General features: G+C 34.4%; 1 protein-coding gene across 1 annotated transcript in view; it reads right to left on the minus strand.

Annotated features, from left to right (window-relative positions):
* The window catches only part of NCAM2 (neural cell adhesion molecule 2), a 289,954-nt gene that overhangs the window by 46,744 nt on the left and 215,993 nt on the right, over positions 1–27,217 (minus strand). The window contains exon 12 of the mRNA XM_040582866.1: positions 16,241–16,414. Within this exon, the coding sequence (XP_040438800.1) occupies positions 16,241–16,414 (174 nt within the window). The remainder of the gene's footprint in view (positions 1–16,240; positions 16,415–27,217) is intronic.

The following is a 27,217-nucleotide window of genomic DNA, read 5'->3' on the forward strand; positions in this document are numbered from 1 at the left end:
ATGCTAATTATACTTTTATCCTATAGTTGTCTAAAATATTTTGTACTTCTCCATTGCTTTCAGCGTATAACAAAATCCTTTTGGATTAGTAAAACAATATCTATTGCAAATTAGAAGTAGTTCATATATCCGTAGTTCACTTGTTAACTGAAGTTTTCTAGCTGCTATTTTCTTTAGTACACTAAAGTTGCAGAATCTTCTCTTCCACAAAGAAACCTTCTAATAGTATAAAATGTGAATTTATGAATATACAATGAGAAAATATATGCAATGGATATACTGATTATCCATAAAATAATTGGCTTTTGTCCTAACTTTCCTATTTTTTCATATCATCAGCTAAAACTGATGTAGGCCAGTTTTCCAAATTTCTTTTCTCTTTAATTTCTTTATATTCTTATATAACCCAACATTTTGCCCCACAATCAACTTTCCTTTCTTCAGGTTTGACACAACACTGCTTTCATTCAATTGTTTCTGTATTGTTCCTTTATAAATACCTTATGTTGCTATTTTGATTACATTCTATTTAACTGTAATGTGCACGAACACATTACATGTTGGTTTAGTTTTTAGTAAGAAGTCTCTTACAAAATTATGTTTTTTCAAGGGAACAACAAAACCAATATTTTTTTATCGTGCTAACAAGATGTGCTTCCTTCCTTCAACTGTAGTAACACGCCTTAAAATGCAAAGATACTCAAAGTTTCACCGAGTATTGGGATGATATATTTTTTGGGCAAAAAACCTCAACCCACCCCACCCCACCTCTCTTTTCTATCCCTTTCTCCACATTTTTATTTTTAAAATTTTCTATAGTACCTTTATGACGACCAATCCCAATTGCTTAATACCAAATTTTTACAAATACAGTTAACTTCCATAAAAGGTACTTGTATATCTTAAAGGGAAGGCAAATGTAAGGGAAGGAACAGGAAAGGGAGGACAGCAGGGAATGGAAGGGGAAAAGGAAAGAAGAAAGAAAGAACAGACAATTAAAAACTTCCTTGGTACCACTATATTTAAGGTTTGGGAGAGAGAGTGCTTGAAACAGTTGATATTCCCTGTAAGATCTTATTAAGTTAAACAAAGGCATACTTAATAAACCAAATCTTTACACAATTCAATAGACTAAAATGGAAATACATAAACCCACAGTTTAAATGCATTTTAAACCCAACTGCTCTTTGAATAACCCAACTTTTAAAATGTCAAGTCTCCGCCAAGTACTCATTGAACCTTTGTTTTAAATAAATAAATAAATATTTTAGAACCAGCTTTTAAGAAATAATTTGCCACATTTTTTGTGTGCATAGGATTGTGGGTGTTCTGAAGTGTTATTTGATGATAAATTAAACAACTTTCATTGATGGCTGATCTTTTGTTAACTTAAAATTTAGAAGCATTAAATTAAGTCAATCAAAATTATGGAAACGAATATCATGAAGACTGGTGACCTTTGGCTCAGGCCTTAGAAGAACTGATCGCACTCTCGTAGTTTAAAACATGTAAGCCCAAATCCCAGTTCTCTAATTCTACTGAAGGTAAAATAGCGACAGCAGCAGAGACAGCAGAGTCTTGTCTGGCTAAGCCTATTCGTTGATGTTCAGCCATGCAGGCATCAAGAAGATGCCCAATAGAAACCTTGGATAGATCAAAGATACGTGTAGGTCTTTGGGGCAAGGGTGAAAGTGTCTTTCTAGTGAGGCTGAAAGGTTCATGTAGGAACAGATGCACGCAGCAGGCCAACACATCCAGCCCAGGCTGCATAGCTCAATGTGACCAGCATGGCAGCCTGCCTGCGTGGGCTGTATTTGGAGCTGGCAGATTGGGGAAAACTTATTGTCCCACTCAAGTTATGTAGGGACAAACCTGGGACTGTGTGTCCAGGAACAAAAAGAAACCAGATAGGGTCCAGCAGAGAGCTACCAAGAGAAGCCTAGGGCACAATACAAAGGTGTCCAGGCTTATTGAGTCTGATTAAGAGAATGACAAGAGGTGATTAACAGTCACCTACTACACCTTTGCAGTGGAGACAGAAAACAGTGGGGTGAAATTCTTCTCAACAGTGATAAATAGCATAACAAAGGCAACAGTCACAAGCTGCAGGTGGGCATGTTCAGACCAGATACTAGAAACACTTACATGATGGGAGGGAAATGAAGCACTGAAACAAATTACACCAAGACAAGAGGGTGAGGAATCTCCATCCTTGTGGTTTGAGACCAAGTTAGACAAAGCCGTGCCTGACCCGATCTAGGATTGGCACCAAGCCTGCTTCAAGGAGGAGGCTGGACCAGATAAATTTTAGAGGTTCCTTCCAAGTAATCTTTCCATGATCTATAAATTAAAGGTGAATACTACCTTGGTTCTTGAAACCCCATTTTCTCCTCTGCTATAAAACTATTGTGCACTTCTTAATGCAAGGATTTTAAAGTCTACTGCTTGAAGAAACAGCCAGCCATTTGAAAAGGGCTCCACTTAGAACTTTTTATGAAACAATAAAACAATACAGTAAAATCAATGGGGATTTGGACTGCTACCAGATATTCCCCTAATCATGCAAAAAGAAGGTACTGTTCAAAATGCTTTCTAACAAGTGACTAATGTTCTCGGTTTAGCAGCATGAGGGTTCATTATTAAATATTTATGTGACTATAATTGCTGTGATTTTTATAGTACAAATTACAATGCTAAATATAATCTGATGAAGTTAAACCTTTCCACAAATTAAATTTATTTTCTGTAGACATTAGTTTTGAAGTTTTCCTATAACAAAAATTTCTAGGCCACTGAATACCTGAACTTCCATTGCCAATATGAACACATAAAGACAATGAAATTAAGTCTTCTAAGTAAGTAACATTTTATTGAGTGAATATACAATACTACAATATGCAGTAAAGGAATAACTGTGTTAATCTCATTGCAGAAGGGCACTTAAGGCTCTTATTAAGATCATTTATACTGTTTCATTTATTCCATTTTTCTTATCTTTTTGAACACCCTTCAAACCTAAAAACAATGTTTACTGGGAGATGACCCACAAAATAAAACAGGGTCTTCTAAGGTGAACAGGGATTCCCTTTAATAGGAGACTACAAAGAACATGCTGGTTGTTAGATTTTAGTTAATGACACTATGTTTTCCCTGTCTTATATCAAGGTCTGAATCCGAATCCACCCTGTATTATTGAAAGAAGGGAAATATTTTGAGGCGGGAGACTGGGGGTTAACTATGAATGCATACTTCGTTTCTTCTATGCTTGCTGCAGTTACACCATTTTCTCTCATTCTTCAACTGTATCCTACCCTAGTCTATCTCACATATGCCAGAATCAAGAATCTCTTGCACTTCCTTGTAGGGCAGAAAGAATTACTTGTATTTCAGTTTTTCCTGCCTGTTTTTCTGCTGTTCCTAATGTGGAGATCCTGTTGTAGAGCCAATATTCCATTTGAAATTTGCAACACAAAACTGGAGTTGAAAAGGGTCTTCTACATTCCAAACTCCATCTGTGATTTCTTTGTTACTGAGAGATCGAGAAAAAGGTGAGGTAGGCCTCCCTGAATTCATAGCAGACAAACCTTGTATCTTCTAAGCATGAAGTCCACAGTAGTTTCCACCGTGCATCTGGAATACATTAGGTCAAATATGTATATGCTGGCTAACAGTGCAGCAAGCCCAGAGTATTGAGGACCATATTACTGTTCAAGAAAGGCAGGTATGGGAGACCTTGGTACATTCTGGCAATACATTGACATGTGACATGGGTGACTTCCCACCTGAGTCAAGACACCACACTTCTGCATCACCACAGTCACCAGCAAATGGGGCTTGCCAATCTGAGGGCAGAACCGTGCCCAGGTGCACAGCTTTAGATGGAGCTGATTTCCACCTGACCGACTTCACAGAGTGAGTTCAGATCTGTTTTCAAGAGGCTGAGCAGGCAAGCTCCTTTCAGTGTGACACAACTGCCACTTGAAGCTGGTAAGACTGGGTAAGCATCTGGTGACTGCTTTTAGTAGAGCAGGGTGTAAGTCAGATCCAAACAAACAACTTATCCTAAAATAATAACTGATTACTGGTCCAAATATCTTGACTTTTTATCACAAACAAACACACAAAAAACACCACAAAAACCCCACCCCTCCACCCAAACCTTACAGAAAATGCTTTCAAAGTCTAAGAAAATGACAGTTTACTTTTAATTGCACCATCTTCCTATTGTCAGCCAAGTTCTGCACAGCTACAATGATCTTTTTTATCCTTTGAGACTTTGCAACAGATTTAAGATATTTCATGAAATTCCCTAGGTTTTTTTACTTATCACAATTGTTATATTATTATATATATAGTTTATATTATTACTAGTTATATATATTATTATATATATAGTGAATTGTTATACAATTCACTAGTTTTCTTATAGTGTTACAAAACTGCACTATGTTAGAGATAAAAATAAGAGATGGCCTTTCTTAACTAGATGGACATAAAACACCTAAGAAAATTAACATTTTTTTTTTATTACTACAAATATATCTGTACTATCACAAAGCTCCAAGAGAGATATATCAAGAATTCAGGAATTCTTAATGCTAAGCCAAAGGAATATCTGCAGAGCACAAAAATTTCTAATTCTCTGCTCACAGAAGTAGTGATTTTTTTTAACAGGCAAATTAATGTGCGTTAACAAGCCTTGCATGTCAATTGAGAGTGCTATTTGAAACTCCCAACATTTTTCAGTTTTAATTCTGCATACTAATAGTACTAAACAGAACAACATATATAAAATCTACACCTTTTCTCAATTTTACCAATGTACAATTATGTACTATAAAATACCAATTACTTAATTATTAGAAATGTAATGCATGATTTTCTCTTTTCTAAACTACTTACTCATTTTTATGTTCCAAACAAGCCACTAAGCCTGAACGCCAACAAAAGTGATTTCCTATGTACTTCTCTTGAATGGTGCATTATCACTGACCAGATTTTTTAAACTGGAAGCTCTCATTAATACTAATTGTCCTATGACCAATTTGCTGTAGTCTTGGAGTTACCTAAGAAGCAGGTTATGACATAGGAGTTCTGTCTTTCATTCCTCTAAGCTACGCAATTTTCAACTCCAGAGTACACAAAGTGTGAGAAAAAGATACTCTACGACTACCTGCTCTGTTACTAAATGCAGGAGCTGGAAAAAATATCACCACCACCACTTGAGGAAAGAACAAACCAGCTCCTGGTGATTGCTATCATCAAGCATGTCATCCTCACAGCAACAAGCAAAGGGACTAAAATGTGATGCCAAATGTGTCTTTTAGTGACATTCAGTACTGTCAAAAAGCAAAGACCTCAAGGTTGACATGAGTGATGATTTCAACAACTGTTCTTTTGCTTCTTACATGCAAAGATAATTTTCATTCATAACTTTTTCTTCCTCATCCCCATTCTATTTCTGCATCCTATACTTTATTTCATGCCAACGGAGAAAGAGTAGAGAGGAAAAAAGTGATAAAAAAGAGATTAATTTAGTGATATCATGAAATGCAATACAGATAGGGATATGCTATCTCTCCGTTCTCATTGTTGAATGCAGCAGAATGCAAACTCTGTTCATAACTACTCTGCCTTTCAGTGACCTTGAAGATACTTAAAGAATATGCTATCCTCCAGGAACATTTTTCTGTTTCATATTAAAAATGCAGCAGAAGTTTATATATGTATAAATATTCCATAAATGTAGTTTACCTTTTTGTAAGCATATTAGCAATGCAAAATAAATGCAGATGAATACAATACAGATTTGAAAGACAAAATTTGCAGCTGCACCGTGTGTTTCATTTATCAGTTACTTATATCCAGTATTGCATTGCATCACTTTTAACAAGATTTACCTTTCCAAGCCAGATCAGCAAGACCTTTACATCAGTTCAGAATGTGCACTGCAAATTTGCTTGAGAGTGTCCCATCATAAAAAGCCCGAAAAGGTCTAAACACAGAGTAGCCAGGAGTAATCATAACAGAGGAACAACAGGTGAAATGTATTTGGAAAAAGGGATTCTCCACTTAATTGTTTCTTAAAATATTTACTACATGCTTCTTGAAATCAAAGTATCTTGCATTTGTTCTTACAGATTTCAAAGTCCGTGTTTTTAAAAAATAAACACACTTGAACATAAATCACGTTTTGCAATGAGTTTTGACTGTTTGACTAAATGCAATTGCAAAAACAGAATTACAAGCTACTGAAGAGGAGAGAAGCCTCAGATATTGGCAGTGTTTATATCTACATAACACTCAGTTGCTTTTAGTTATGAACTCCTGCTGTGAAGTAAATTGTCTGGGTTCTCTTCTTATGACATTTTCTTTAGCTTTGAATTTTGAAAGTACGTTTCATTCTCCTAATGTTTTAGGTCTGTATAAAAATATGAAATACTTAAATGTAGATTCCCCTTTACGTTTCTTCTCACTTTCCAGTCCCTCTAATCGGTCCATGTAATTTATTTTAAGACATTTATTAACAGACCAACCTTACCACCCACATGAGACTTTTACAGCAAAGATTAAGCTGGTCAGAGGCCAAGAATAGTATAGAGACAGAATGAGAGGGCTGAATAACTTTCTTACATGCAGGTGTACACACAAATTAATTTCTATAAGAAATGATCTTTTCCCTACCATTTAATAGTACTATATATTGGTTGTAAATTGCATCCATTCTATCACATTTTTTTCTCTTAATTGTATGACATATTGCAAATGGTATCACACAATTTTATCCCAAGAATTCAGATTTATTAACATTAAGGACTTCTTATTTGTAGGGCATCTTACATCACTATAGCTTAATAATATATGTATATGCAACTCCCGCATTCTTGTAATTTGAAAGTTGGTTTAAGTTGAGAAAACTATTTTTGAATCCACCTAATTATACAGTTTCTTTTGAAAAAGAAAAATCATATAGTACCATAAGTATTTTAACTTATATCAGGAATGATCTATTTATTTTTTCAGTATTATCATTTATTACCTATTGACAATGGACAATTTCTTAAAAAGTTAATTTAAGTAAATTTGACAATGTGACAATCAATGTGACATTTTAAAATCCTCCATGTTGTGTCTGAATTGCTCAGGTACAAGTTGGGTATAAAGTGACAACAAATTTTGGGGGTTTGGTTTTCCATTTTTTTTTAATCCAGGTTTTCAATGGTCTGAAATTGACTGCCCAATGGTCTGCTAAATGGAGAACCAGATTCCAAAGCTGAATTCAGAACCCAGGAGTGTTTTCTGAATGACTTATGGCATCATTTAACATGTACAAAAATCTCAGAGACTTCAGGTGCTTCTAAATTTCTGCAATACATACATGATATTCCAGAAATGAAGAAACACTTCTCAGGAATAGACGGTGTCATTTTAGACCTGAATGTGATCACAATTTATGTAATAGGAAGCCAAATCTGACAGATATGCCAAGGAATTCAATATCTCAAATACTTACTAAAAATGCATTTCCCCAAATTTTGACAGGCAGCTACAGGAACAGGTTAATGAACATTTTTTTCCTTCTGCTTTTAGCAGCTTGCACTAGACATTATTGAAGATTTTCAACTATTAAAACAATTTTGAATGCTGACCTAGGCTACCAAAATATTTGCAACTTATTTCTGTTTGATCTACAAATTATACAGATATACTATACTTAATCTTTAAACTCATTATGAAAACTATTTAATGATATGGGGTTCATATCCCTCAGGAATCCATTTGAAAGTCTTCCCAGTTTAAAGATGAAGTATTGTTACACTGGGAGAGCGTTTTAGTAATCAATGGGGTACATACTTTCATGCTTCAGTACAAAAGAAGCAAAAAGTACAAACCCTAAAATCTAAGATGTAGTACACGACAATTCAATTTCCTCCCTGTGACAATAATAAGGTCCAGTAATTGATATATTTTACCATAAGAAAGAATATCTTTTTCCATAATGGTGTTTCTGAAATCTCAGTGGAAAACCATGTACTATAAAATTGTAGTCTTCTGAGAGAATATCTGTTTGTGTGATGTCTGTCAGAAACTCTTGCTTAAAGACAGAATATGAAGTTCAGTAGTTTTACCCAAAACTCTTAACTGCACAGACACAGGAAAAAACACCATTTCATTGCTTGGAACATTATATGTACTATAAAAAGTAAAAAAGAAAATGGAATGACCTTATTTTAAAATCACTGAATATTTTTTGACTAGAAGGATTATAATAAGATTTGCCTACACTCAGGCATGCCTTCTCACTGGCATAGCCAATTCAAAAGTAAAAAGCATTACAGAGCTAGAACACTTCAAGTTTTAATTACCTCATCAACACTGGTATGTACATAACTTCCTCTAACTTTAAGGACACGTATAGTAAAAAGAGTAACAGTACCAGGCATAACACACAGCACAGCAATTCAAAAACATATCTTGTGTAACAGAAAATCCTTTCTCTACTAGAACATGCCTAAAAAAAAATAGATGTTAAATGCATGTGAAAAAATAGTACAGATGAGACCTTGTTTAAGAAATGCCTTGTTTCTCCAATGAACCACTAAATATGTAATTTCCATTAATAGAGAAAATCAAAACTCAGGACAAAGCCCTAACAAAACTTGGAAGCTGGCTTTGCTGTGACCCTGCGGGGTTTGGAGCCAATGATCACAAGGTCCCTTTGCTTCAAAATTATTCTATGATTTCACAAAGTACATGAAATTTAATGTACTTAGATGAAAAAAAATGAACTGAACCTGCTGAGATTTGAATGTGAAATAACAAAGAATTACTAATTCCAGATGTGATCTCCAACTTGTCAAGAAGCAGAGAGAAAAGAAGTTGCTATGTTGAAAGCAAGTACCCGCAGTAGTGCTTAAAGTCTGAGAACCCCTTAATAGTTAAAACCAAAATATTACATTTATTGATCTTCAATTTGCAAAAGATAAGATGCTGTACAAACTTTCTTAGTATTTTTTTCTTAAGAAAAATGCCTTTGATTCTTTCTATATGTTATGTTTATTTTTCAGATATGTAACATAATACCACTTGTAGTCCACCTGTCAATGGATTTCATTTTCTTGTACAAAGAACAGACTTCAACATTTGTTAGGCTGTAATGTTTTTCATCCTTTCATTTTGCATTATAATGGAAAGTTTTAAAAACACTTATATTTAACAAAATATTAAACTGTTTTTCGTACATAGCCTGATTATGCTACCGCAAGACTTTCAAAATTGTCTGCTTCAACAAAATACTCAGTAAAAAAAAAATTGTAAGCATATGTTGATGAAGCATCGCTGGCACGTTTTGATATTACTGTATGAAATATATTTACAAATAATACACTCGTTATTGAATCACATTATATTTGGTGCATTATTTCATAAAACATCTACTTTTTGCCATCCAAAGAAGAAAGAGAAAATATGACTGACGATTAAAATTCAAAAGACATAAATAGATTCAGAAAAGCAGCTTTCATATCATGTTCATTTTCTGTATTCTTTCTTCTACCCCATGTTTTTGGAAATGTAGTTTAACTTTAGATTATATAATTTTTCCATTATAGAAAATATTTTATGTTAATATCCTACAAATGCTGCCTTATAACTCCAGGAATAATTTGGTTAAAAGACTTGTAACCCAACAGAATACTTCCTGAAAAAAAACAAGACTTAGAGACACTAGTTAAGACCAGCTGTTTTGTTTTGTTTGGTGGGTTTTGTTGTTTAATTTTCAGAAAAAATATACTATACGAGACATTTTTCATTTTTAAAGTAGAAAGTTAAGAATAATGTAAGGTTGTCACATTGTGTAGTTACCTGAACTTAGTGCACTAAAAATTATGTCAGAATAGGCATTCTTTGAGTAAGTTATTTTTAGGGCATCACTACATATTAATATCCTCAGATTCATCAGTGACTAACATGACTACACCTAATTTTACATTATTATACCAGTAGGCAAATGCTTTAAGAAAAAACAAACAAACAAACAACACCTTATGTAAAAAATGGCAAGGTATTCAAAATAGGTTCTGTATTTTCATCTGCCACTAATTTATGAAGTTTACACTGTTAAAGAAAAACATGAATGACTGAAATGTATTGTCTCCTTCTAAACTACAATTTACTTCTCCTTTCTTATTATTGTTTAATAATAGTGTTTTGCAAGGTGTAATTGTAAAGATGCTGTAACTTTACCATCTGTAAGTCCTGCTATATGCACTTTCCTGAAGTAATTTCATGCTACAATTTGCTACCAATATAAGAAATTCTAAATCATCTAGACATTGCTGCTTTAGGAGCTTCCTTAAAAACTCAGAAAACCTCGAACCTTTTTAAAACATTAAATAAATGAGTAGACTTTCCTTTACCTGTTCTTCAAGCAGACTTCCCTATTTATTGAGATTTTATGTAAAATAATAATAATTTAATTTCAAAAATTAAAAAAGTACAAAAAATTAGAATTCTATCAAACCATTCCTAAAAAATCATGAAAAGCAATAGATGAAAATAAATATTAAAAGAGCTATTTTGATTTTAAATCTGAGAATTTTCAAACACAAAACCAATACACAAATACTAAATACACTACCTGCATGAGATGAATTATCATATCAAAAAGCTATTGACCTAATGAAAAGACAGCAGAAAGTTGTGAAAATCTCTTAAAAGAAGACTGCATTTTTTCCCTTTCAGAGAGGGGAGTAAAAATACTTGCTGCAGTTTGGAGGAAGCAAGAGAAAGAATAGGGGGAGACACATGTGAGAGAGAGATTACTGGCTACATAATTCCCCAAATGTGTCTCTCTGTTCCCTAAAATGAAAATGCCAACCATTCACATATCCCGTAGGTGAATTTCCATTATCATCTTAATATGGTCTGGGGTTTTACTGTATTATGTTACTCTGTCACCAGCAAATTGAGGGGCACTAGAAATGCAGAAACTAGTTTTCCTTGGAATTTCATTCCTATATAAAATTTAATGCTTTGAAAAGAAAGATCCATTGACACATTTCTCTGTCTGTCTGTAAATGTGAAAAAGGAATGAAAAATGGCTAGTTTCAGAGGCCATACCCATTATATTCTGAGTTTGACTGACTGCAAAATGAAGTTTTATGTATTCCTGTTGAAGACATGCAAGTTTTCAGAGTGTATTTTTTTCAGGTTTCAAGCACACCTCCACAGTGGTTTAAGGACTGTGTATAAGCCAAGTCCTTTTCTTTATGAATGCGTTATTTGCTACCTGTGAATCAGAATTAGTAGTGTTTATAATGCTATTAAGATGAAACAAGACCTTGATGGATTTTCGATTAGTTATACCATTGGTGCTTTCTGAGGGACTGAAGGGACTTTTGGAACTGAATTTCACTGTCATTTTCAGTCTCTGAGTCCATTCCATTTCTTCCTTGGAAAACTCAATACTGTTTGAAAGGGAAAAAATAGTGAAGGCTTTTTCTTATTAAATCTAAGCTGGTTACTCAGAAACTGATAAGTGAACGTCATTTAAAAAAAATAATAAAACTCCACAGAAGATTGTGGTAAGACAACAAAGGTATTTTCCCAGCAAAGGTATCTTCACCTTCTCACTCGTTTCTTAGTGTCTACGGAAGAAAGCATGGCAAATGCTCTTCACTGGTTCTTATCTCCTTCTTGATGGTGGATGGGCAATATCCCACACTCAAGGGTTTTACCAGCTCTCTGGCTGAAAGGATGCAAACTCTTCTCGGAGAATGAACTTTGCCAATATTATGTGCATTTCTGTTACTTCAAGATTAGTGGACTTTGTACTACTGACAGGGTCATAAATGTCTGGACCCTGAGGGCACTGTTAGCTCTGACTGTCCCTGCTCACCCCCCTGTCCTCTGGACTCCAGCCCACAGGGAGACCCTACTGCATTGTCACTGTAAAGTGGAGCTACGAACAGATTTGCAGCTACCCTGCAACAAAACAGTTTGCATAATCAGAAAAGCACCTAACAACTGCAGAGAAATCTGGTTATCATTTGCTCACTGATCTCTTGATGAACTATGATAAGTGTTGATTATGACTTTTAAATCCCTAAAGAGTCTGAAGTTGGTGTATCAGAATGATTGCTTCACTTTCTGTGCTCTCCTTCAATAGCTGCAATCAGCACAGACTTCCAAATGAAATCTTCTTCATTATAAAAGACAAAGGAGAGGGAATAGAGAAACAGATATTTTTGGCTACAGCTCCAAGACTCTGGGATTTTCTCTTTAATTTAATCTGAAAACAGTTCAGACTAGTAGAGATTGAGACAAAAGCTACCTTTTGAGGGATTCTTTGAAGAAACTGGCAGCGTTCTTCCTAGATGAAAAGAATTGCAGGCTGTTTGAACAGATTTGCACTGAATCCATTTCATACTCTTTAATTTTTCTGATTAAACTTATTCGTATTTACTGGATGATTGATTACATAAGAATGCCTAATAGCTTTGGTAAGCATCTATTGTATTTTTCATTTAAATACACCCAGTTAATTATAATCCTACTTGTAGAAAGTTTTATACATAGCTATTGCATCACAATCATAAGAGCATTAATGACTTGTTAGCATTATTATCAATCAAATTCAAAAACCTTTTGGAACATCTATTCATTATTCATTAACATTTTATTTATAAAATAACTTCTGTAGGCACATTTCCACAATGTTTGTTTCATTTAAAAATATAGTTTTCATTTATTTTATGAGTTTATGGCTGTTCTCTGTGCCTGTATGAAGACAACTACACTATTCCTTCTGGTAATAGTAGAGAGGGACCAGAAGACCCAGTTTAGTCTTGACAATCTCTGTATTGGAAGGCTAAGAGCCTCCCAGGTACTATTTTCTCCTGCATGTAAGTTTTTCTGCCTCCTTCCCCTAAAAGATGGTCTTGGAATTTACACATTACCTACGCTGGCAAGAAAGGGCTGCAGTGCTGTTTTATCACTCCTGAGTTAAATCAGTCTGATAAAAAGACATCCTGTAAAATTTCATCGTAGTTTATCACTGGCTGCTGGGAAAAAATCATGACTCATGCATTATGTATGCATCATTACTTGAGCTGTGCAAGCAGTTAACTGTCCTTGTGTAAACAGCATTTATATCTTAATCTTAGCCATAAACTTGCCCCTTAAATGTGAAAAAAAAAAAATAAAAAAATTCCACTAAGGAATATTGACCAAGATGAAAATTATGATGACCCAACTACAAATCCTAATACAAAATACTGACTGTGTGTAGTCTAAACATTCTCGTCACTCAGCTGAGAAGATGTTGAGGCATGGTAGAAAAATAGTCCATAGTTCCCTAAGCACAATGAGAAACTGTCTCAAAAACATTTTTTTTTTTTTAATCATTCAGAAGACTTGAAAGTATCCTAAATGTCTCAAAAAGCATAAAGAAAAAAAAAAAGCCTTCATACTAAGAGAAGCTTCTTTAAAAAATCTTTCAGTAACCGAAAAGAGGGTTTTAGAAGAGGATATCTCAACATTTTCTTACAATGACATTGTAAGTATGCTAAAACGTAAATGGAGAGAAGTTTAAACATGCTTTAGAAAACTTGCTGAAACTCTCTGAATGCTCAGAAAACAAGTGAAGGCTAATCTGTTCTGAAATCCTCCAGTTACACTTAGCAGTATTTTTGTCAAAAAACCTCCCACAAATACTGTTTTTTGGCATGTCCACCTCCAAAGACTTTTTCTGCTCCTGGTTGCTCAGTCTGTGTTTCAGTAACACATCTTGTTTTTCTGGTTTGGCCCTACAGCACCTCACAAATAGAACAAGTTTTTAACTCATTATAGAATATATGCAAGAACTTATGATAAATGAAACCAGATCCCTTTTGATTTCTCTATCAAATTACATAGTGTAGCACCAACAAGGTTTACAAAAACAAGATGCCTTCTGCATAGCAAATATTTGAAATTCTAAAGTAGTTTTTGATTTCTAAAGTAGTTCAGAGAGAAATTCAGAAAAAATACAAGATAAACAATCTCAATCTTTCTATGCAGGGGTATACAAAGAGATTTCAGAAAACATCATGAATTAATTATGGATCTAACATTAATTTTTAAAATTGCCCACTGTCATCTCAGTAAAGTTTACCTTCCCAATATTTATCTAAGTATACCTATTTGTATACCAAGATAACTTCTCAGGTTTTTCATATTTACTATTTTTTGTCATCACTTGGATTAGTCTTTGATAATACATGCCATTAAGAAGTACTTTCAAGATGTCCAAAACTAGTGTGACCTCTCAGCGTTACAGCTAGGGACAATGACATGAAGAGGAAAATATGTACTTGAAAGAAGGTAAAGCCCCTGAAAACTTCCAAGCAAGAAAGGAGAATAAACTGAAAAAAAGTAAGGCAAATTGCACAAAAGGGAGATGTGGGGAAATAACATGACGGCATGCTGAAACTAATACAGCCTTCTTCTCAAAGGAGCTGTATATCCAATTTTAGTAGGGATGGCAGCAGAGATCCTAAATACTTACAGTCAACTTCACAGTGGTATTGTCTTCATAAGGGCTGCAGATACTTGTACCTGCTACTCTACTCTGCTTTTAAATATTAGAATAATTCAAAGAGATATTGCACTAAAATAATTCCAAGAAGATCAATTCATGTTATATAGAAATCTCCAAATGAATAAAACAACTGTATACAAAACTTAAAAACATGTCATGCCGAAAGAATGTTCAAAAATCAAAGTGTGAACTATTGAAGAAGGCAGCTCCTGTCAACTCCAATAACAACAAGGGTCTGTCAAGTATACATCTTTCCTAATGTAATCACTGATTTTTTATAAACTTCACATTAACAGAAATTATAGGAAAGAAAGTTTTAGGGAGAAGACCTTTTTTTTTTTTCTGGATTTATCTTTAAATTGTCTGTGTGATTGCACTCTGCAGTCCATGGGTTTGCTCTCATTTCAGTGCATTGTACCCTACTAACACAGACTGGTCACTTCAGGTTTTAGTATTTGGTATGTTGTAGTTCTCATCAAAGAAATTTACTGTGAATTCATTGAAGGAAGTAGCTATGAGAAAAAAGTCTCAAACTTGGTCTGAAATGTAACATGAAAAGAAGGGAAGTGGTACACTAGTGTCCATTAATGTGTAAGCCCTCCAGCTAGAAGAAACACATTGTCTTCTTTAGATCTTCTAGTACTGAAAGAAACACAAGCTATACTGGACTGAAATGAATGCTGCTATGATTTACAGTTACTGTGTTTGGTTAAGAAAAAGAAAAGATAAAAAGTCATTATGTTTCTTTGAATTTTTGTTGATGACATGTTCATTACATGTTTTTTTTGAAATAATGGTAATTTGGAACATGCTCTGTTCAATCCAGAATTTCTGTGTGTGGATTATGGGATGTGAAAGGGAAAAAAATAACACATATTAGATCATTTGCTACATTTTTTTCTCCCATTACTATGCTGATAGCTGCAACAATTCACCTCCTGCTGTATAAATCAGAAAGCTGTTGGGGCTGCTTTAACTTGCCCTACCTGTTAAAAATACCAAGGGGTAAATAAGAATGCAAGTGGTTACTGATCTATTGAATGTATTTTCTTAACATTACTCTGCATAAACACCCCAACTTGGAACGTACTTAAAGAATTCTTGTCAATTTGGGGAGGCTTACACTGTTTTCTGACTTTAGAGAAGTGCAAAGAAGGCATCTAATGTTTGTTGAAAAATAATTTGTAGATATGCTTTTGAAACAGTCATCATGAATATTAACAGGTATGTAGAAAGGTTACTGAGTAGCTCAAAATCAGTAATTAATGCCCAGGATTAAATATTACATAATAGCGTACCTAAAATTTTTAAGTTAACTGCATATGTACTGCATATTCTCGAACTAACTGCTATGTGATTTCTACTCTTTGAAATTTATAGATTCAAAAATATTCTTATCTACTTGACTGAACAGTGAAAAATGCAAAATAATTGTAATTTTTTTCACTAAACTTTTTTAAAACTAAAAAGTAACAGTTGACTTTTACAAGATTACAGTAAAATTTCTAATCGGTGTAAAGAGGTCTGCATTAAAGTTAACTGAAGATACAGCTACCGGACTAAGACTAATGGAGAAATAAAGAATCAGCATATGCTTGCTTGCTTTCCCTTGACATTCTTTTCAGTTAAAATAATTCCATTTATTTTCTGTATACTTACTCTGAACTCCATGGGAGCGAACAATTTTCCAGGTTTCTGAGGCTACTTCTTTTACATCCACTTGGTAATGATGAATGGGCACACCTCCATGTGAATCTGGCTTATTGAATGAAACTTTGGCAGTGGTTTGTGACAACTCTAAAACTCGTACTCCATAAGGATTTGACGGCACATCTAAAAAAGTACAAACATCAATTTAATAATCAGCAGCAACTAGGCAGACCTAAACAGTTGATAATCTACCTCAAAAAGTCTCCTTAGCAATTTGAAGGGAAGAAAACATGATTATGATACAATAATGTTTGCATTAGATAAAGAACTTAAGCTTTCTAATACAGAACTATAAGAAAACCACACTTATTTTCTTGTATGCTGAAGTTATGCAAAAATATTTTCCATTTCTGCCTTTCTTTTATAGTATGATCCTTTTTAATAGCTAATTTAGTCATAAATCAGTGTAAGAGATTATTTGTTTACTGTATAATTATGTGAAAGAGAATATCAAACTTTATATAAAATTTAACAATAAGAACAGTTATGGCTAAATAGATCATTCAGAGTCTGAATTCTTCCAAATAAGATTATGACAAAACTGCATAAATGGTTTGGCCATTTTTATGAAACTCTGAAATACAGCTGAAAACATGAATAAATTTTTTCTTTTTTTGAAAGACTGGATTCCAGGCTACTAGAAAGGTATATTAGTAGAAAGCTTCTATTCTCTTTCCAGTTTAAGAAATAATTTGTGGAATAGGTCGAAAGAAACATTTTATCTGAAATTAAAAGCAAGTGCATATCTTTCAAAGCAAAAAGTAACTATGAAAACAAAATAGGTGTCTGCAGGCGTTGAGATGCTAGATATGAAACAAGAGCAAAAAATTATCCTTGGGGTTAGTACATCTCTAAAAATAGAAACATTATGCTACTTCTACAAGTACGACCAAACTAACACATAGAAGACAAAAGACTTTCCTTTCTAATTGTCCTATATTTTAAAGTGTTGTAATTACAAAAAAATTGTACTGAAAATACTACGAAGAATTTTAGTTTGTGTGGACAGAAAACCAGGGATTTGATACCACTAAAATTTTCTCTTGTGATACATCTGACAATTATTTCCATACCTGCTTATAGATTTGACATTGCTTTTGTCTCCATGGTATAGAAGATATATTTATAAGGACATGCGAGAAATTGAGCCAAAGCCTATGCACTGTGCCATGCTTAGGGACATGGTTTAGTAGTGGACTTGGCAGTCCTGGGTTAACAGTTGGACGTGATGATGTCAGAGGTCTTTTCCAACCTAAATGATTCTATTATTCTATGATTCTATCATTCAGTTAGTGGGTACTGAACCATTTACATAAAATGTAGTCTTTATTCAAGGGCTGTCAGACAGTTGGGAATAAAAAGAGAATCAATCTGAGCTTTACCTAGTATTGGTACTTGAATGAAAATGAGCCAAAAATTTCTATAAAATATTAAAGAGTGGTTCAAGGACATATTCAGCCACAAATTCTCAGGAAAAGAACATCTGGCAAAGCTGCTCTAAAGCAGCTGATTTTTATAACCTTTTAATAATCAGGCACCTACATTTTTCTAAGAGTTGTCAGAGTTGCTGTCTTAATGCTAATATCATACCTCTGTGACTTTCCACACTTAGCATTTCTGAATATAGGTCTCCTGAAACCTCCAATGCTTGGTGCTCATTGCGTTAAACGTAGCAGAGATTTATTCACATGGATGAACAGTTTTAATATCTTTTACTTATAGACACAACTATATGAATCCCTGACGTTAAATATTTGAGTAGAAGGCAAATCTCAGCTTGAGGGATTCAAACTTCAAATTCTTTCTTAATCCAGAAAACATTAATTTCATCAGGATATGGGATGTTGCAAGAAATTTTTATCCTTCTTAGTGAAGCTGTATTACTCTGCAGAGAGGAATTCAAGGTTTATGGTCAGATAGACTGACCAAAGGTAAGCAGTATGCTATGCATCCAGGAGAACACAGATCCAGGTTTTAAACCTTTTCCAAAATTGATCAACAAGTCATATTGTTGGGTTTTTTTTTAAAAAGTAAATCTGTTCAAAAAACATACTTTTTTTTTTTTTTTTTTTCTGTGATCACACAGAAGAAGAAATAGTTATATGAGTTGCTTGCTAGGTAAGCATTGGTCCCTAAGTCAGAGGAGGACGAGGATTAGAACCGACTTGTGACCCCTCTCCTCCAGATTCTCTTTACAGCCGAGAGCAATTTATTTTTTTTTTCCTGCCCAATAGTGACAATACCTTAAGTGGTATTCTGTGTACAGATTCTTTCTCTCCCTAGCTCAAAAGATGGTTCTGAGAGGGGTGGGAAAAATGCAGCATAAGAATGTCAGCAAAGCAGTTCAGGATAGGCAAACTAAAGACTAAAGCAGCATGGCACTGTGTGAGTGATGTGGATACCAACCACTTGTGAAAATTAATATAACTCTCCAGTGCTGCAGATGAACACTCTTCCGATTTAACCGAAAGCTAAAAGGAGCTGTGGATATCTACCATATTTATAAATAATTTCTAAACACTTTTATTCTTCTCCTGTTAAAAGAGTACAAAATGAAACAACTTAAAAATTTAGGGTTGAATGAATATTTAATTACACTCGGGCTATTTTTATGTTAGTTTTTGTATGCTTTTTTTATACGGCAATTCACTGTTACTTCAGTTTGGATCCAAACAATTATTTGGTCAATAGTATGAAACAAAAATGTGTTATTTACCTATCCACTCTGTTCCTGACTTTCAAAATGTTAAGGAGATCTTCTCCTTGTGTGTATGCCTGCGTATAATTATCTACAGTAAATGGCGCATAGGGAAGAAGTGATCCTTCAGGAAGAACCTTATGTTCTCTACTGCAGATTCAGGTATAATTTCTGCCAAATGAAGATATGACTCCATTTGGTAATAAGCATAAAATTAAGCTCCTGTGAAAACCCAGTAAAATAACTCGCATAACTAGTAAAATAACTTGCATAACTAGCACAATGAAATATGTTTAAAACTCATATAAGTTTGAAATATGTCCACAGTACTATTTTAAATATGCATCCTAAAATCTAAGCAACCTACACTTGTAGGTAAGTTTTATGCAGTTGTCAGAGTTGAAATATATCAGTTTCCAAGAAAAGAGTGAAGCACTTGAAGAAAATACAACAGGAGACACATTCCTAGTCAAAATCAGAAATAAATAGTAACAATTCCATTAAGATACAATAAAATACCTACTATCTGTTTCAGACTAGGTAAATCTTTAACTTTTTTTTATGAGCAGTATAATGAAGTGAATCTAATTCTGTAGTTCTCTAATGAGTATGAATTTGATCATGCAAGATTAACAGCCCTCTGGTCCTGATCTAGCTAAACATTCCAGCATTTGAGCTGTCCCCTGTCTGCTGAAATTATTTGGAGTATCGCCATCATTTTCATGTTAGAATTGCAAGGCTTTTGGCTCGATGTTTACCAGGAGTGAAGAATAATTTGCAAAGCCGTATACTCTGAAAGGATAAAACTATGGATGGCTCTTGTTCCTTTTCCTTCTAAACCCAACTGTCCAAATGAATCTTAAGAGGAGTTTAGCTATGGGCAGTCATTACTCTTTCATATACAGTTACGCATATAAGTTGAAAGACTAGATGGTAGAAAAAGTATGTGATTTCTTTTCTGTTATCTAAAGATCACTTAGTGATAGCACATATACTGGTATAATTTCTCAGAAATTCCACTGCTAGCTTTGTTGTCATTATACTGCTGTCAAAACAAGGGATGTCAGCAAAAGTTCAACCTTTAAATTAAAACAAGTCATTGAAAAGTGTTAGACATTTAGTCAACTTCATCTTTTTTCCACAGTGTCTATTCCTTTATTCAGTATGTGATTGTATTCACGTAAGAATTCCTTAAAAATAAAATAAATTAAAAAATCCCCAATTAATAAGTGTAAAATTGCACTTGACGTATTTTGTACTCAGCAGATAAAGCTGGTTAGCACAAATGAACTTCATGATATATCGGCCTAAACTAAGCAGTATTCATTTGGTTTCAAAAAACACTACTGCAGCTGATAGAGAACTACACACAGAATTATGAGTACATATTTATCTCCACTCATACGTAAATGCTCTTTCAAGTCTATCACTATTATTACCCAAGCTGTTCAATAAATGATCATGATTTATCACTATGGATTCTATTTACAGCTATTTTTTGGATAGTTTTATGGAAGAAAATAATTTTCCTTTTTAGAGTTTAGCAGTGCTAGGTATAAATGGAGAAAAGGAAGTGATGGTGTGAAACAAGATAGTGTGGTCAGAGATTTATCTTCCAGTTAGCTCTTGTCTCCTATCTCATGTCAATATGTACCTAGTGCAGTCCTGCAGCTTTTCCCACCTCTGTATATATGGCACATATATTGACTGAAAATAACTGTCTAAATACTGAACGTAAATGGAATCAGGATCATGTCAGGGAAAGAGATGGGGCTGGGGACTAGATCTTTGGAGTGAAAGATTGCTATGAAATAGTTCATGCTTGTACATCCCCAGAATGGAGAGAAATTCAGTATTAAATCTACAAGTCAGGCTCAGTCTTGTCTGGTTGTCCTTGCTTTGGGAAAACTGCAATAGATTTACCAAATCACTGGGAATTCTGGAAAAATAAGGAATTAATTAGGAAACAGGACCACAGCTAGCAAATAAATGCAGAAATAACAAACGAAAATAAGATATATGCACACAAAGCAAAACACCATCGCTGTGTTGATAGTTTCACACATAGACTTACTGAAAATATGTTGCTGTTTAGTTTTTTAGTAAAAATCATTTAGCTGATGCTGTGGGAGACCATATCTCAAACTGACTGTCTCAAAGCTTGTTAGCGGGGCTCCTGCAAGACTTCACAGTTGTGAAGAGATAAGGAGCCAACCCCTGCCTGACATTGTGTTTTGGCCAAGGGCAAGGAAAGGCCTCGCCCCCGTGAGGGTTGTGCCTAGACACGGACGATCACCCCACCTGTGCATCGATTGCATGTGCCCCCCAGAGGAATGCGGTACTGCCACTGTCTGGGAGGTGGCCCTCCTTGAACGCCCTGTAAAAGCCTGGGCCACCAAACAGTCAGTGGTGATCCAGAGACCCCCACCACTGACGTGAACGGAGACTATGGACTGGCGGAACGCCACTGGATCCATGGTGGTGACTGTCTCTTGCAACTCTGTCCTGACTGCTTGCTAGATTTTCTCCTCTGCTGTCTTTCCCTCTCTTTCCTATGGCTATTTGCTTGCCACAACACATGAATGTTTTGGTTATGTAAGTTTTTAATTTTTTTTTAATATATATATACATATATATATATACACACACACACATTTCCTTGATTAGCAGCATTTGTCCTCGTTTGTGTCTTACTCTGGGTATAACAAAGAATCTCCCCGGCTCCAGTCTTCCCAGATCAGAACAGATGCTGCCAAAGATGTGAATGGCAAGTTTTAGAACAGAGAACTAGAGTTCAGATCTGCACGTATTTTTGTGGAGGTACATGGGATTTTGGCAACAGCGAGGGAAAAGCTATACAGTGAAAGCAACTTAGGAATCCTTAAAAAAATAATACAAAAATTAAATCATCATCATCCCATAACGTGGTCTTGGAACTGAATTATTATGGTGGGTTTTTTATTGTTGGTTTTTTTTTTTTTTTTTTTACATTACTCTCCAGGGAAAATGAAATCCTACTTCTTTGATTTTATTTTGCTTGTGTGAAAGCCCAAATGTTTGTAGAAAAAAACCCCATCCATTAACCAGCACCAAAGTGCCAGCACCACAAATCCAGATTAATAAACTGTTAAATTTGACGTTGTAGTCCTTGTCAGTTATTGATCAACCTTATCATATTTTGAGCATGACTTGATTATGTAAAACAGAGATGGATGTCATTAAAGGATGTCATTTCTGTGCAGCTTAGTTATTGTCTTTCCCATGTCTTTCCCATGTCTTCATTTGCTTTTGATGTTATTATTCTCCATATTCATTGACCTTCTCTGTATACAGAATGCTTAAAATATGTTTAATTAAATAGCGGCATGTGAATGCTCAGTATCTAATGACATCATAGAACATGTTTTGTTTTTTAATTTGCTTTAATAGTGTTGTAGAAAGGAAACAGATATAGCACCTCATTTCTTTAAGTATTCTTATGTGTCATCACCTCTAAATGATGTAAAATCCTTGATGTTCTATAACAATGTGCTGTGCAAAACATGTAATGGGGATGATTTGGCAAGACAAGTTTGAAATTCATCGTCAGAGTTGTATCATGTAGCTAATTTGTATGCTGTGTTCACTGCCTATTAGTATGGTTTCTGCCAGCCGTTGATCCTGTTACACTTAAGGCACTGTATATCTCTGTACTGAGCTGATGTTCCAGACATGATAGGGTGAGATCAGAATCTCAGCCTTCATCAAAAAAGAAAGTATCCTTCTAGGTGCAAAGACTGAAAGAAAGGCTTGGAGTATTTATCCGAGCTTTTAACACCTTTGCCATCCTAGAACAGAAGAAAGAAGGGGAAGGGGAAGTCTAGGATGAGTAAGGCCATGAGAGCCTTAGAGGTGAATCATAGTTTAATTTTTAGGGGCTCTGGATTCAGGCTGCTACGTGCAAAATACATGTTAATATTTAAAGAAAATAAAATTACTCAAAAAATACAGTTTAGCTTTCTGTATCACAACCTTAACCTTTCCCATTTTAAGATAATAGATTACCTATTTCAACAACATAATCCTAGACTACTCATGGCCACACATTTTCCTATTTCTTCATACAAAAACACTGAAAACAATGACACTGAGATCTCAATAAAAAGGAAAAATGCTTTGCTAGTTAGTGCCATCTCCATTCATACTGATATTTCACATAAACTATGACTAAAATAGATCTGGGAAAATCTAGGAATACCTGTGCTCATCTCAGGCTCATCTCAGCCATTGAGATAATCTGTCAACCTCACCTAGCTTGCCAAAGCCTAAGCCTGTCATAGAGAAAAAACAGAGTGTAAGTAGACTTCTAAAACAAAAGGTGTGGTTGTACATGAAGTAAGTAATTTGCAGTGGCAAGAAATGAAAAAGCTGTGGTTCTTTTTGCATTCTACATGTCACTCACACAGCAATTTAAATGTTTATGCAATGAAAAAGAGTCATGTCAACCATGTGGTATTTTTACAAGTTGACCACCGCAAGTCAGATGGTGAGCATATCCAAACAAGCTTTCAAAAAGTGCTGGTTTCTCACCATTTACCAGTAATGGCCAACACCTTTCAGTGCAAAACCTTAAACAGGCTGCAGTTCTTCAATTGTTTTGAAAGGTTTAAATGAAAGTGTCTGGAATTCAGGCTGATTCAGTAGCTCTGTATAATTTAAGTGAATGGTTATAGTTTTCCTGTCATACAAAATAGTAGGGCTGCAAATTGCATCTAAATTCTGAAAATTTTTTTCTATCATCAATAAGTCTAATTTCTTAAGGAGGGCAACAGAAATAAAGATAATGGCATTGTGACAGTATGACCACTTTTTAACTAGCAGTAAATTAAAAAATAAAAGGTAACTCTATTCTGCTGAAAAACAGCAAAACAGAAAAATGGAACAAAACATGAAGCAATGTAATTCCTGCAGAATTTTAAAAGGGAACTATTCATTAAAATGATCATTATTTGTAAAATTTATCCTATCAGCATACTTTGCTTAATACTGTGTCCCAGCGAGAAACTGTATTTATTTTTCCCCAACAGAGCTACTGAGAAAGTGTGCTACACCCCAGCATTAGTATTTACAATCAAAGCCAGAAGGAAACCCTGGCTTTACTGAAATGCATGAAAAAAAATTATAGACTTTAATATCAATCATTAGGGCTTCCTAATCTACCAGAGTAAAGCAAGAGAGGTAGTAAAACTAGGAAGAAAGCTGCATTTGACATTTTATAACTGTAATTATTATGATGGTTTTATCGTCTATCTCCCTGGTTGTTTTTCATTTCCAGCTGATTCTAGTTTAAGTGCAAAATTTGTAACAGTGATCTACATTTGTTATTTGCGTTTTTTTCCCCCAAAAATTGTCTATTTAGATGCAAATGATAAAAATGTCAATCTTTTAGGATACTGAATATTGTGCATTACACTACTGTAAGTAGTGCCTAGTACGATGGAGCCCTGACACCCCCAAACTCGGTGTTCCCAGCCTCACATAAATACTACCTTACAAATGGCTTATGTTAAGGATACTGGCTCATTATTATTACTACAAAACTTGAGTTCGTTCTCTTTTCTCCATTTCATATCATTATACAGAATGTCCATATATAGCCCACGCTTTACTAATAACTCCCTATAATCTTTCATTCATTACATATTCACTAAATATACCCTGACTTACCTTTTTATGCTTATAACTCCAATACATATTTTTAAGTATTCATCAATTTTCCTGAAGAATTGTCTGAAAAATGTTAAGCGAACTGTTGCAAAAGTAGAGAATAGTAACCTGTTTCAAAAACTGGCATCAATAACGTCTGTGATATAGTTGGACTATACAGAATTAGAACTTGTATGGAGTTATTTGATCTCACTTGAATTTCTAGAGGTTCTATTTGCTGAAATACAATGCATAATCAAAATATCATGTTATTTTTCAATTATTAATGAGAATTACCTTGTATTAAGAATTATTAATTATTTGTAAAAGCAGGAGAGAAATACACAGCGAAAATAATTATCATGCAGTTTCATGCATTGTGATGAGATACTGATTTGAAAATCTAAGAGAAAAATCAGCAGATACAGAATATCACAGAATCATTTAGATTGGAAAGGATCTTTAACATCCTTAAGAACTGTTAACCCAGGATCACCAAGTCCACCACTAAACCATGTCCCTAAGCACCACATCAATCTACTGAGATGTGCTCATACGTATATACATCTTCATGAAAAAGCAGTGCACAGCAATGATCACAACCTTATTTCCTCTGTTTTCATTGGCATAATTGTTCTACTTTCTCATCTTTTCTGTCCTGAGAGGTAAGACACCAGAGGGATGCAAAGGGGATTTTGCTTTCCCTTTCCTAGCATTTATGTTCATGGGTTTAAGAAAGACTGCTAGTGGCAAGTCTTCTGCTTCTGAGAGAAACTGAGAAATTATCCTAGCAGCTTTCACATTGCCCTTCTACTGCTTTTCCCTTTCAGTGAAGCATCACAGGTAATAAATCTTAAGAGGTGATACTCCAGAAACAAGTGTCCACTTATCCCAGCAGGACAAGCAGAACCAGTGCTGCTGTTGAATCAACAGATGCACGTCGCCCCAAAGAGAAAGCCTGGTACTGAAGAGAGATAGATGTAAATTACTAAAATCAGAGAATTATGTGCAATCCCCCCTTTTTTTTTTTTTTTATGAATGTAATGTATCTATGTAACCTTATGCTAGTCTTGAATATTTAGAAAAATCAAGTCCTGAGACATGTAAAGGTTAAATCTACTTCCCAAATTTAATGATGGCAAAAATAACATACACATAATAGATATAGTTTACCTATTCAAATCAATGTTAACTTCCCACAAGTCTAAATATGCCTTAATTAGAGACAAATTAGTTGATACAGAAATTATTTATGTCTTTCCTTAAGTTTAAGGCTTTTCTATTACTACCTCAAATTTGAGCATCACAGGGAGTACTCATTTTTCATATTTAGTGCCACATGTAGTACTGATGAACTGCTACAGTCACAACTTCAGCCCTATTACAGAAACTCAATTGTTCAAGTAATGCCATTGAAATAAATTGAATCAACCAGGTAAACGATGATAAACAAGAATGAAGATTCTACAAACTGTTCTCTTCTGGAATTTCTTTTCACAAAAAAATAAATTTTAGGTATGTATTAGATTGTGCGAGTTCTTACACAGGAGAGAGTTTTGTAACGTGGAAAAAAGTGTTTAATGAAATCAGGACTTAGCTAGGACTAATATGGTTAAATACAAAAGGAAGAGATAATATATTTCTCATTAGCCGCATGTAGCTATAAAAGGAAGACCAGACTGCAAATCTACACACAGCTAAATACCCCAAAAAGTTGTAAAATGAAGAGGAATGGATCTTCTTGATGAGGTAAAATTGTGCCATATAGAAATTTGCTGGTTTTTCAATAAACCCCCACAATTTCCTGTTTTAGGAAGCTCAGCTCTTTTGATGACTATGCAAAAACAAGAAAAAATGCATAGTATTAATGGTAAAACATGGTGCTAATCCATCCTTTAGAGGTAATGGGAAAATCTTTCAGTGCTGTGTAGAACTTCCAAGAAATTTCTTAATAAAAAAATGCTTTTCATAACTCTTGAGACATTAAATGAAAATAATTACCCTACTGAGAAAAACTATAGATATTAAAATACCAGACCAGGTAAGACAGCCTCCCTGTGACTGGATGCACACATTTCAGCAATGCACCTCCAAAAGTCCTCCTAGCAGAGCTCCAAAAAGTCTATTTTCTTATTTTTAAAAAAATATAACCAAAAGTTATAGCTGAAATATTCAAGTTCATAAAAAATATATGAGACCTACTTTTAAAAAAAACATTATAAGACCTTATTTCTACCTGTCCCCTTGTTATGTATCAGCCAGACTGGCAGTATGGTATGACCTGAAAGCTACTTGATGAAAATGGTCCATCACAATGCATCACAAGGAGTGTATAGCTTTCAGTATGGCTGTTCTTTTGGTACTGTAAACTGCATTATAACTCCACAGACATCATTAAAAGTAGAACAATTTGCATCATCTAAATACTGAGATCCACATGCTGGGAGACCTCTAAGCTTCCTGAAGAAGTGTCAGTCCATTCCACAAGAAAATGTAATTGCAACAGATACTAACAAACTATCATTTACTCTCAACTGTTATTT

The sequence above is a fragment of the Falco naumanni genome, chromosome 2 (assembly GCF_017639655.2).
Source record: "Falco naumanni isolate bFalNau1 chromosome 2, bFalNau1.pat, whole genome shotgun sequence".
In the NCBI taxonomy this organism is placed as follows: Eukaryota; Metazoa; Chordata; class Aves; order Falconiformes; family Falconidae; genus Falco; species Falco naumanni.